Raw genomic sequence first — 12,316 nt, 5'->3', positions numbered from 1 at the left:
AAAGTGTGCAGGGGGACCTAGGGTTGCCAGCTCTGGATTGGGAAATACCTGGAGATTTTGGGGATGGAGCCTGGAGAGGGTGGGATTTGGGGAGGTGAGGGATCTCAGTGAGGTACAATGCCATAGAGTCCACCTTCCAAAGCAGCCATTTTCTTCGGGGGAACTGATTTCTGTAACTGGAGACGAGCTGTAATTCCAGGAGATCTCCAGCCACCACCTGGAGGCTGGCAACCCTGGCCAGGAGCGCACTTTCGCATGAGTCCCCCATGCTCCCTTTAATGCTAAGTTTGATGGACTGGAAGCCTCCTTCAGACAACCAAGTTATGAAAATACATGCAACTGCCTCATTCCAAATGAGGCCATCAGTCCATTTAGCCCAGTTTAGTCTACTCTTTATAATGGCGGCAGCTCTCCAAGGTTTTTTCTGAGAACCTTGGAGATGCCAGGGCTTGAATCCAAGATATTATGCCTGTAGACCACTGAGGAAATGTCTCCTCCCTTAAATTCAGAAATCCTCCACAGCAGGCACTAGCTCTGTACCCCTCACCACAAAATGTGCCCCCCATATCCTCATTTAACATACACCCTACCCCAAATATGCATTGCAGCTTAAAGAGACATTTCTCTTAGGGCCTCAGCCCAAGTATTTCAAAGCACACCATTTAATTTAGGTAACACTTATCCCATCAGCACCTCAAATGTTAGTTTTGTAAGAGATTACAGATAGTATAAAATGCAAGCCCAAACTTGACTGACCCACACCCCTGCATTATTTAACCAGCTCCATTTCTAAAACCTCAGACCGCAACTGCCTGAGGGGTCCATCACGGGAAATAATGCGTTACCCACACCTTTTGGCAGAGAACAGAGGAGTCCTACAGGTGAAGGGCATCTTCCAAATTGAGGCGCTAAGGTTATCCCAATGTCCCTGCACAGGTGCTCAAGTCACATGCTCACGGAGAAGGGGGTGTCTGGGCCTTCTGGCAAAAACACAAACTAGAATTTCATGCGCAACCACAAACCTTGGGATCAGCACAAGCACTCAGTTAATCGAGGATCAAGTTCTTAAGGAATACCTCTGACAACTGCTTGGCCAGGAGTATGGCACGATGCCCTGGGAAACATGTGGTCATATGACACATGCCTTTTGACACCGCAGCACCCGGGTGATACACGGATCACTCCAGGAGCTGTTCAGTTCTAGCATCTGGGCCATCACGATCATTATTTGGAGAAGGAAACACGGGTACTTCAAACAAAGGTGCTAGTGGTACTGGTGAGAATGCAGTTCTTATCTGTCTGAAACACATTCTTGTGTCAGATCCTCACGCCTTTGTGGTCTGAGGTTTTCTCAGGGATGCAACTAGACTCTCCCTCCTGCACCTGTCTTCCTGTGTGCCTCCCAGCTGTCCCCTCTGAGCAAGGAAGCCTCATCTTTCAAGCAGGTGGCTGTACTGTGCCACACCTTGGATCTGGGTGCCTCAGAGGATCCGTGTTGTCACAGGTTTGGAGACACAGGTATTTATATATGGGTACTTTCACTCACGTTCACCCCTGGTCTGTCTTGGTTCATTAGAGATGACCTCACTGCCAGCCATCACAAATCCTAGGACTTTCCGTTCCTCTGTTAACCCAATTCTTCCCTCTTCCCTGAGCTCAACCCGGGTGAAATCCCCATGCATAAGGCAAAGGGTGAGACACACAAGCTTGGTTTATCTCACAGCCAATTACAAAGCAGCGTGTAAATAGCTGGGAATTCAAATGCTTCCTGTTTCCTGGGAGCTGTTTCTGAGCAGAAGAAAGGCTTTTTAAAAGCGAGGCTTGGATTCCCCCCCCCCCCCGGTTCAGATTGCTCAGATTGCTCCGTTGTTGTTTTTATTTGTTTTGTTCTTAAAATGGTTTTTTATGCAGCAATTGGGGGGTTTTTTTGGGAGGGATTTTCTCTCACAGTAAGCTCTACAAGGTAAGCCAATTACAAAGCAGCATTTAAAGGGGTAGGGACTTGATTTGAGCTTGGAGACTGCTGGTGCATAGATTCCCAACAGGAAAGTGTGGGTCCAGCGAGCAACGAACCTCAGGTAAAACTTCCATGCATAAATGACCACAGACTGTCTAGAAAGGTGGCACACAATGGATGCTCCTCATCTTCCAAACGTTCCACCACGTATCTCTCAGGCCCTTATTGGCTGGAAGCACAATACAAAAAATACCAAGGACTGAGCATTTCCCTGGTGACTTCCTGCCAATTGCTCGGGGCAGCTGATTTTTCAGTGCCACAACCCTTCCCAACTGGCTGCAAAGGATGCCAGTGAACCCAACCTTATTCTGTATGGACCTGCCCATCAAAGGAAGAGCTTAAGGAGGCCCTTGGTGCACATTCCCACAACAAGAGGGGTACACAGGACTGTTTCCTGGGACAGGGATTTCTCAGCAGTCCCATGAAACACACTACAGTCAAAGGCAGTTTTCATTTGGGAGGGCCCTTGGCACCTGAAAAGGATCATTTAGGAAGGCTACGTTGCTATTTTTTTTTAACAGTTTTTATTAAATAAACTGCAAATGCATACCGGTACCTTTAAATCAGTTTCACGTAAACAAATAAATGTGTATAATATAATGCTATGTAACCATTTCCATGTAAAAATAAAAATATGGTTTGGTTTTACTAACACGTAAAACTGTATAGCCAACAATCCTCATCCAAAAGCTATTTTATCAACCAATAACGGATTATGTACCTATTAAACCATTACAATAACTAAGAATTATTTCAGTAGACACTGAGTAGTAGATTATTCCCCTGTAAAATGGTGGATTAGGCCATTATCCTATGTTAACACTATCAGATTTCCAACTCAACAAAGACAACTGCAAAAAATCTTTTATTACATTATTTTGTTTAAAATTCTGGGGTAATAATATAATCAGACAAAAATGCGAATTTTGGTGGGGGAGGGAGTTCTGTGCTATTCTGTGTCTTGCTGTTTTATGCTAGATTTAGTTTGTGTGTTATGTATTAAACGGGAGCCACTTCGAAGAATGCATTTAGTCTAAAGGTGGGCTATGAAATGCATTTATTTATCCAGCAATTCAAAAGGGAGATACATTTTCAATACCAGGTGCCCTAAAAATATACTGGTGAATTTTAAAACCTAATACAAAAGCATTTCTTAGGTGGAGAACTTTTAAAACGTCTCACCCATCTATTCCGCACACTTAATACAGCTAGCATGAGGACTAGGAACTTGCTATAACCCAGATAGTCCAACTTTGAAATCTGAAAAGAGATGGGGAGCTGCTTGGCCCCCTCAGCAATTATAGTGTTTGTGATATTTCTGCTTGGGATGTGCCTCAGCAAGCATTTGTGAGCAATTTTGCTTGTCCTCTGGGGGGTGGGGACCAAGATGGAGAAATGTCTGCCTGGAGCGCCTCTAGCAAAACCCTACTGCTTTTTGAAGCAAGGGGCCATTAAGCTGTTCACACTCTCCAGGGTAGGGCACGTGCCTCTATCCGAGCCCCATAAATCTCATCCCACCACTCATCACCTTCATTCTTGAGCAGGCGTGTCGTGACAAAACAGATAGGAAAAGGTGGCTCTGCCCAAGTCAGTGGGCAGGAGTGTCATCAGCAAATGCAGAACCTCCCTCAGGGCCAAGCTTCTCTGGCAGGGAGACCAAAAACAGGCCCTGTTTTTCATGGCTCCCCGAAGCACAAGCTGTTTTGCTCCGCCCTGGCTCTCAAATGGGAGCTGGGTCTTTCCCAGACTCAACACGTTCTGCTTCCATGGCTTCTCCCACTTGCCCCCATGTTTCCCAAATCCACATTATCCTGATCTTTCCAAAAAGCAGGTTTTTGCCCACAGCAAAGATGGGCAGGTAAAGATTTCCAAACTTTCCCGCCCACATCATGTGGGATTTTCCTGTGTACCCCCTAAGGTTACCAGCTTCCAGGTGGGGCCTGGCAATCTCCCAGAATTACAAACTTCAGAGATCAGTTCCCCTTAGGGTTGTCAGGTCCCTCTTCGTAACCAGCAGGAGGTTATTGGGGTGGAGCCTGAGGAGGGTAGGGTTTGGGGAAGGGAGGGACTTCATTGCCATAGAGTCCAATTGCCAAAGCGGCCATTTTCTCCAGGTGAACTGATCTCTATTGGCTGGGATCAGTTGTAATAGCAGGAGATCTCCTACTAGTACCTGGTGGTTCAAAATATAAAAAAGGCTCTATGCTGTAAAGTAAGTAATCAATATAAAAAACAGCACAATACACAAAATGTGCAAGTGAAATATATTAGTGACAAAAAAATGTAACAATACAAACAACATAAAAACACAAACCACTATGTACAATGTAGCCAACACAGGCAGCAGCTAACTATTCATGATGAAATAGACATGAAGAAGTGTTCATCAAAAAGGTAAGTACTGAATATGATACAATGTCATAAAGATATGAACAAATTATTTTCCCATAGGAAAAACTGAAGAACTGGAAACAGAACCCCGATCAATCCATAGCTGCAACAGCAGTTCAAGGACGTGTCGTCTAGATCATGTGACCACGTTTCGCTATGGGCTTCATCAGCCGTATAACCATAGAAGACAATTCAAAAAAACCTCAATGGGTATTTGCAGTAGACCTGAAGGTTCCTTTCAGGCGATCTCATCAAGAAGGCTCTGCCTCCAAATTTCAAGAAATTTCCCAACCCACAACTGGCAACCCTACAGCACTCGTGCCCGCCATTCCAACTCCCCCACTTTTTGCCGCCCTTTTTCCCTTAAAAAAAATATGGGGGTATGAGATACCACATCTTAGCCACTGCAACACAAGGAAACTATGTCCTCGGATTCAAGGCTGCTGTATTAGCCACAAAGAAAAGATGCCCAGGAGATGCTGAGAGGGAGGTGTGGTGTCTTACCTGTCGCTGCTTCAGGAAGTCAAGGGCAATCTGCACATTCTGCAATCGGTGGAACCGCATCCGGCCCTTCTCCCGGGGCTGCAAGACACAGAACACAGCTTCAGTTCAACCATCCCGCCAAAAAAGTACATTCATTCACCTCAGGGTGGCCCCTCCATTGCTCAGTAAACACCTATATCCACTGCAGAGGTGTCCTTGCTCCCCTCAGGCCTCTCCCTGGAAATCTAAAGCTTCTCTAGCAAGGCTACCAATCCTGGTTGTACCGCTTGAGCCTAAACACAACCACCTCACACATAAGTTGCTAGGCCCAGGTGACTTCAGTGCATGAACAAGACAAAGGCTACAGAAAGCAAGCCAGGAAAGAGTGAGAGACAAATCTGTCAGTAGTTAATGGGAAATGCCCTGATCTCATTTGACATCACTGCCTGTAGAGCAGGAAACCAATGACTCTCCCTTATGGAGGACAGGTCTATCAGCAGCTACTTGAGATGGTGACTAAAGGGAACCTTCACATTCAGAGGCAGTAAACCTCAAAATACTAGTGCCAGGAGGCAGCATCGGGGGTAGGCCTTGGCCTTCATGCCCTGTTGTTGGCCCTCCAGATAGGGTTGCCAGCACCGGGTTAGGAAATACCTGGAGAATTTGGGGCAGAGCCTGAGGAGGGCAGGGTTTGGAGAGATGAGGGACTTCAACGCTATAGAGTCCAAGTGCCAAAGCGGCCATTTTCTCCAGGTGAACTGATCTCTGCCAGCTGGAGATCAGTTGTAATAGCCGGAGATTTCCAGCCACCACCTCCAGAGGAACTGGTTGACCACCATGTGACACAGGATGCTGGATTAGATGGACCACTGGTCTGATTCAGCAGGGCTCTTCTTGTCCTTTTACAGGGGGTCCCCTTAAGATCTCCCCAAGCCCCAAGCCAGACACACCATTTGCATCTACCCACTTCAAGCTACAGGCCTATACCTCAGCCTCAACCTCCCAAGATCACCCTGTGCCCCTTCCTTTGGCTGCTCTCAAGACAGCCATGCCCAGGTTAGGCCTTGCAAAAGAAACTTTGCAGGGCAGGTCATGTGGTACATGGACCGCATTTAGCTGGCAGGTCTAACTTCAAGCAGTTCAGCAATCTGAGCCATTGGAGCTTAAAAGAGAGGTGTGGACGCAACAGAAGAAGTAATAAGAACAGACACAGCAGCAACTACCTAATTACTTTGCATGCCCAATAACTGAAATCTTACCACAAAAGGGGGCACCATTTGTGGGGTGGGGGAAGACTTAGAGCATCAGTATGGTGTGGCGGAACATGCAGTCCAGTTGCAGCTGACTTAGGGCAACCCTGTCAGGCTTTCAAGGCAAGAGATGAACAGAAGTGGTTTGCAATTGCCTGTCTCTGCATAGCAACCCCAGACTTCCTTGGTGGTCTCCATATCCAAGTTTGAGCTAGGGCCAACCCTACTTAGCTTCTGAGTTCAGGCTAGCCTGGGCCATCCCATACCTTAAGACAAAACAACAGTCTTTAAAGCAGAAGAGCCGAATTAAAAATGTAGGATGGGGCAGGAAGAGGCTGTAAGATACAGGGAGCATCTTCTGGGTGACTCGCTGTATCTCCTTACGAGATAAGAGAAACCTCTTGCTTTATGGGTCAGGGTTTTGGGGCCAGCCCAAGACCTTCTGCTCTTGCACTGCATGCTGCCCCAGGATCCACAGAGAGGATGCTGGGATCTAGGATTGCAAGAGGCCCTGAGCAATCTCTCCACCCCATATGAGAGCTCAGATCGCCCACAAAGTCATACAAACCCAAGCCTGGACTTGGTCATAGGCACAAGCCCAAGAGATCTTGGCCCTTCACCCAACATGTGCCAGCACCACTCTGGGCAGGCTTATGCCTCATCATCTGGGGCGGGGCTATGGCTCAGTGGTAGAGCATCTGCTTGGCACGCAGAAGGTCCCAGGTTCAATCCCCGGCATCTCCAAGTAAGTGATGTGAAAGACCTGTATTCAGGGTCCACTGAGTTGCATATTTTTGTTGAAATCATATATTTTTAAAAATATGCATCTTTCATTTTGTATGCATACTGATAGTAGGGTATAGCCCAATCTCATCAGATCTCATAAGCTAAGGAGGGTTGGTACTTGGAAGGGAGACCACCAAGGAAGACTCTCCAGGGGGAAGGCACTGGCTAGCTACCTCTGCTTCTCACTTGCCTTGAAAGACGCTTGGCTGGGGTCACCATAAGTCAGTTACGACTTGCCTGCCCAGGCGTACATTCATTTTGTAAGCAGCCCCCAATGGGGGGGGGGAGCAGATCAATCAAAGAAGGGATATAGGACCCCAAAAGACAGCTGAGCCCAGGGCTTTGATGCCTTCAGCTGACCCTCCCAGGGTCCCAGCCTGTACCCTCAGGGCTTCTGGCCACTGAGGCTGCAGTAGAGAGGAAGAGGAAAAGATAATCAACCAGAATGACAAAGACGCACAGAGAAAAGGAAATGAGAAGTCAATTGAAGCAGAAGGGGGGGGGGCAGCAGAAAGTCCAAGCCATATAGATAATGTGGCATGTTTTACTAACACGGCTATTTTTACCTTTTTTAATCACCAAGGGCCTTTAGAAAGACAAGAAGCCATCCCCAGGGCAAGGGAGTATGGCAGATGCACTCCTTGAGAAAGTTGAAAAGAGCAAGAGTCCAGGAACACCTTAAGGACTAACAAAATTTCTGGCAAGGTACGAGCTTTCGGAAGTCACAGCTCACTTCTTCAGGTATTGTGACTCACGAAAGCTCGTACCCTGCCAGAAATTTTGTTAGTCTTTAAGGTGCTGCTGGACTCTTGCTCTTTTCTACTGCTAGACAGACAGACTAACACACATGATCCATCTCCTTGAGAAAGGACCTGCTGCCTGGAGGGCCCTTACATCCAGAACTGCTTCCCCCACTGCCCCGCCTTTCCACTGGGATGCAAATTCACTTCGATCCTCTGCAGAGGTCAGGCAGAGAGATCCACCTGCAGGCAAAGCAATCAGCATGCACAAATTCGTAGCTGGTCTCTGGCTATAAAGGCGCAGGCACACAACACCCTTGGGGCAAGATGTGGGTTAGTCTTCCCATGCAGAAAGGGCCAATTTATGGTTTCCTAACCCTTTCTATAATTCATCATAAAAGGTTGTGTCATTATTTGGGGGGGGGGGAACAGTCCTGGCACTGTCATGTGCCTGAGTGTACATGTACACCCCCACCCCCGTATGGATATGTGCCCATGACTGTGTGTCCATGTGTACATATGCAGCATTTAAGCCAATGGTCTCTGGTTACAAGTGTGGGAATATCACACTTTTTGAGGAAGTGCACAGGAACTCCAGCAAACAGACGATCATGCACTCACACCGTGATGGGTTAATATTCCTTCCACAACCAGCTACCGACACCAGGGTAGGCGCAGAGATAATCCAGTGAAAGTTCAGATCCACACCTCCCCAGGTAGAATCTCACTCCACGCCACTTGGGGGTGGGGGTGGATAATGTACAGTCTTTAACTTGAGCAAATAATGTTGAAGACAGATTTATTTAGAACTGCATTTGACAAAATTTAGTTTTTATTTATCGGCAGTCATTGAGATTTTAAATTGTGAACTTCAACATGGTTTTTTTAAAAAAATAACTGTTGTTTCATTGTAAGCAGCCTTGAGTTTCGCAAGGTCAAAAGGCAGCTAATACATGTTTTAAATAAATAACATTATAAAATAAAATATGTGTGTGGGGGGGTTGGAGCTGCCTAACTTGAAGGTAAAATTTAATTGGGTTGCATAATATATTTGTGGCTGAGAGCAAGTGAGGGGACAGGACAAGGCATCATGTTTTCACACGCTTCTCTCTCTGGAATGATGAGGTCTAGAAATATGCAAGTTTTTTAAAGGTGCAGGTTCTCCAGAGCCCACCGCCCAATGCACTACACTAGACACTTCCTGCACCCCTAAACTCCTGGCTTCTCCACTGGCACATAAGGGCTGCCCCTACGAACCTCTGGCCATCCTCTCCTTCACCCCAAATGTTTCCCTTCTGCACTTGGTGCCTGAGATCGCCCAGCACCAAAACTGCATGTACATGAACAGCGTGCATGCAGTACCATAAGGAAATGGGATGCCACACTGAATAAGCACATGAAGGACAGGTGACTGCCCTGAGGCCAGAAGTCTGCGTAAGGTTGCCTCCTGCATCATACAATCCCCTTTCAATGTGACTTCCTTTCCTGCAGACTAAACACCTCCCTCATACTAATAAAAGTAGTAACTTAGAAGCCAGTCCCAATAGCTTTCAACAGAACTGTATTTCCATTCAATAAGCTGTGGGGTCATTGTAACTTAAGTGGGAAGGACAAAGTGCAAATGAGGGCGAACTGTAATGCAGTTGCCAGGTGAGAAGACAGCTGTGGAAGAATAGGGTTGCCCACTCCAGCTCAGGAAATTCCTGGAGATTCTGAGGTTGTGCCTGGGGGCAGCGGAGTTTGGGGAGGGGAGGGAGCTCAGCCGGGGGGGGGGTGATCTCACTGTAGGACTTCTATTGCTCCTAGACTCTACCGGGTACTACAGATTCCACCCTCTGAAGCAGTCGTTTCCTCCAGGGGGGCTGATCTCTGCAGTCTGGGGATCCACTGTAATTCTAGGAAAACTCCCGGCTCTACCTGGAAGTTGGCAACCCTAGGGGAGCCCCAGGTTTTGCAGATTCACAACTGAAGCACCAGACATACATCTCAATGAACCAAACACTAGCTCAGCTGTCAGTCTTCCCTCTCTCCCCCATGGTTCAAACTCTTTGTGGGGTTTTTTTCCCGTTCATTTGTCACCTTTTAATTAAAGAGGAGACCTGTGTGTTGTTGTTGTTTTAATTGCAAAACTGCTCCAGGGACTGGGGGAAAGGGTTTTCTGTAATGTCACAGGGGGTGGTAGCCAATCCCAAACACGCAGAGCCAGCTTTTGCTGCCAACTTGGCCAAACCATTTTTTCCAGAACTCAACACTAGAGAGATAAGGCATGCGCTTCCATGTGCTGCCACACTGATCTAAAAACATCGTGTCTGTCTTCACCCTTGGGAGTGCGAGCACAGGCACCTTAGCAGGGCAAACTTGGTTTGGCAAACTGCTCTCAGACTCACCACCTGGAGCTGGAGCATGCAGATTTGCTCTGGCAGAAAGCACCTGCAGAATGTGTTGGCTGGATCCACCCCATTCTCTCCAATAGGGAGTTAATACAAGACTGCATTACAGGCTTGCAGTAACAGTATACGTGAGGTTGCTTTGCACATCCTACAGTACTCGGGAATTATTATGCTACGAATGAGTATTAATTCCTCTGTTCCTCAGCCCCGCCTGGATTATCTGACTGCCCCCCCCGGTGTCAACAACTGCCGACTGTGCTCTCAGAGGCATTGACATACTCCGTCACCATCCTCCTCCTTCTCCTCCTCCTCGCAGTCTTCACTGCTCGTGCGACACCAGGATGGCCTTCTCACCCAGCAAAGGCTCTTCTGCCCAGCAGGGTCCTTGGGCTAACAGGCACGGCAGACGAACGACACCAAAGGGGGGGAAACGGCAAACACACGCCCAAAGAAACAAAATGCAGCAGGCACAAAATGCACAGGAGGAGGAAAGGGGGGGGCAAACAATGGTCCCCCTTTGGCCCTCCATCCTCCAGGGTTGTTTTTTAAAGTAGAACAAATGAGTCATCCCAGATCTTTCTACCACAAGCATTCAAGGGCAGAACATCTGATCACTCTTTCAGTTCAAGATAAGAGTCTAGAAAGGGGCCCAGAAGTAACAGCCTCTCCGGTCTCAGAATCAGAGCACGGTTTGTGAAGGAGGAAACCCCACCACCACCACTTGAGAAGCGCTGGCTACCTCTTCAAGGCAGTTCACAGCTGCCCTGAGGACACCACAAGAGACACCCCCAGGAATGCTGCCTCTCAGCTTCTGCACGTGCCGTCCCCTTTCGCATGTGCAAAAGCGGCTCGTCAAAGGTAGCAATTCAGCCTCCTCCAGAAGCTTTCCAGCCACCTTTCCAGGGACCATCCACCATCCCCCTAGTGCAGGGGTTCCCAACAAGGGGGGGATTTTAGGGTTCCGGGGGGGGGGGATTGGGACCACTATTCAGCAAAGTATGATGTCCTGTAGATTATGTACAATCTGTAAAATGGTAGTTTGTTTTTTTGAGTTAGACTATCTTGGGAAGGGGGGGAATTATATTCTGAACAATGGTGAAAAGGGGGAATGGAGCAAAAAAGGTTGAGAACCACTGAGCTAGTGCATGCCTGCTCCCAACAGCTCATGGCATTAACAAACTATGCTAAGCCACAGCCTTGGGCCACGGGTCCCACAGAAAAAGCCTTTTCCAAAGAGAGGGTCTTTTCTATTGGAGAGGACAGCCATTACCCTCTCTGCCCGGTATTCAAGAGCCACATCTAAACCTTTGCATAGAACCTTTTTTTCGACTCAGGGCCCGCCCCACAAAGTACCACCCAGCCCAGAAACGGATTGTCCTTTCTGAAAGGCTGGTTCAGACTGGCGCTTTGTCAAATTCTGCTGTGGGACATGCGAAAATGCAGCTCGGCAGTCCTCTCTCCCGCAGGCCCAGATGCCCTACGATGCCCTGATCCAAACAGGTGTGGATGCCAGGGAAGCTGGGCAGACCCAGGGCCCATCCTTGACTGCCCTCTTCCCCAGAAGGAAAGGAGCCCCTCAGAGGACTGGGGGCAGCAACCGACCAATGAGGTACAGCCCAGAGGGGTAGATTTTAGAAAGGATTTGCGATACCCTGTGCCAGTGGGGGTTGGCAGGCTCCCTTTAGAGAGCAGCTGGTGAGATAGCGCCACTCTGAAAATGCACAGCTTCAAAACTAGTACAAACTGAGGAGTCTTTGCGCCAAACTAAATGTTACTGTTTTTAAAGATTCAGGTCTGGGTTCCCCAGAACCAGCGTGTGTTCCCTGCTGCCACACAGCAGCGGCAGGGAACAGCTTCCTTTAAAAATAAAAGCGGGGTGGGGAAGGAAAGCCCAAATGGGCTCAGAATTGCACTGCAGGGGAAGGAAGGACTCCTGCCTCCCCCCACACAGACCACTATCCTGTGCAAAAACCACATTTGGGTCGTTTATGCATGGGTATTTTCACTCGGTCTATCTCGGTTGTGCATGAGTTTTCCGTCCATTAGAGATGACCTCACTGCCAGCCCTCATAAATCCTGGGACTTCCTCTGTTAACCCAATTTTTTCCTCTCCCCTGAGCTCAGCCTTGGTGAAATCCCCGTGCATAAGTCAAAGCACGGGACACGCAAGCTTGGTTTCTCTCACAGCCAATTACAAAGCACCGTGTAAAGAGGCGGGGATTCAAATGCTTCCTGCTTCCTCAAAGCTCTTTCTGAGCA

At 48.0% G+C, this 12,316-nt stretch overlaps 1 protein-coding gene across 1 annotated transcript in view; it reads right to left on the bottom strand.

Moving 5' to 3' along the window:
* Positions 1-12,316, bottom strand: part of MACF1 (microtubule actin crosslinking factor 1) — a 378,039-nt gene that overhangs the window by 248,546 nt on the left and 117,177 nt on the right. Inside the window, exon 4 of the mRNA XM_056846741.1 lies at positions 4,913-4,990. Coding sequence (XP_056702719.1) covers positions 4,913-4,990 — 78 coding nt within the window. The remainder of the gene's footprint in view (positions 1-4,912; positions 4,991-12,316) is intronic.

The sequence above is a fragment of the Euleptes europaea genome, chromosome 3 (genome assembly GCF_029931775.1).
Source record: "Euleptes europaea isolate rEulEur1 chromosome 3, rEulEur1.hap1, whole genome shotgun sequence".
NCBI lineage: Eukaryota > Metazoa > Chordata > Lepidosauria > Squamata > Sphaerodactylidae > Euleptes > Euleptes europaea.
The sequence above is the reverse complement of the archived record's forward strand: the minus strand, read 5'-3'. Positions and strand labels throughout refer to the sequence as shown.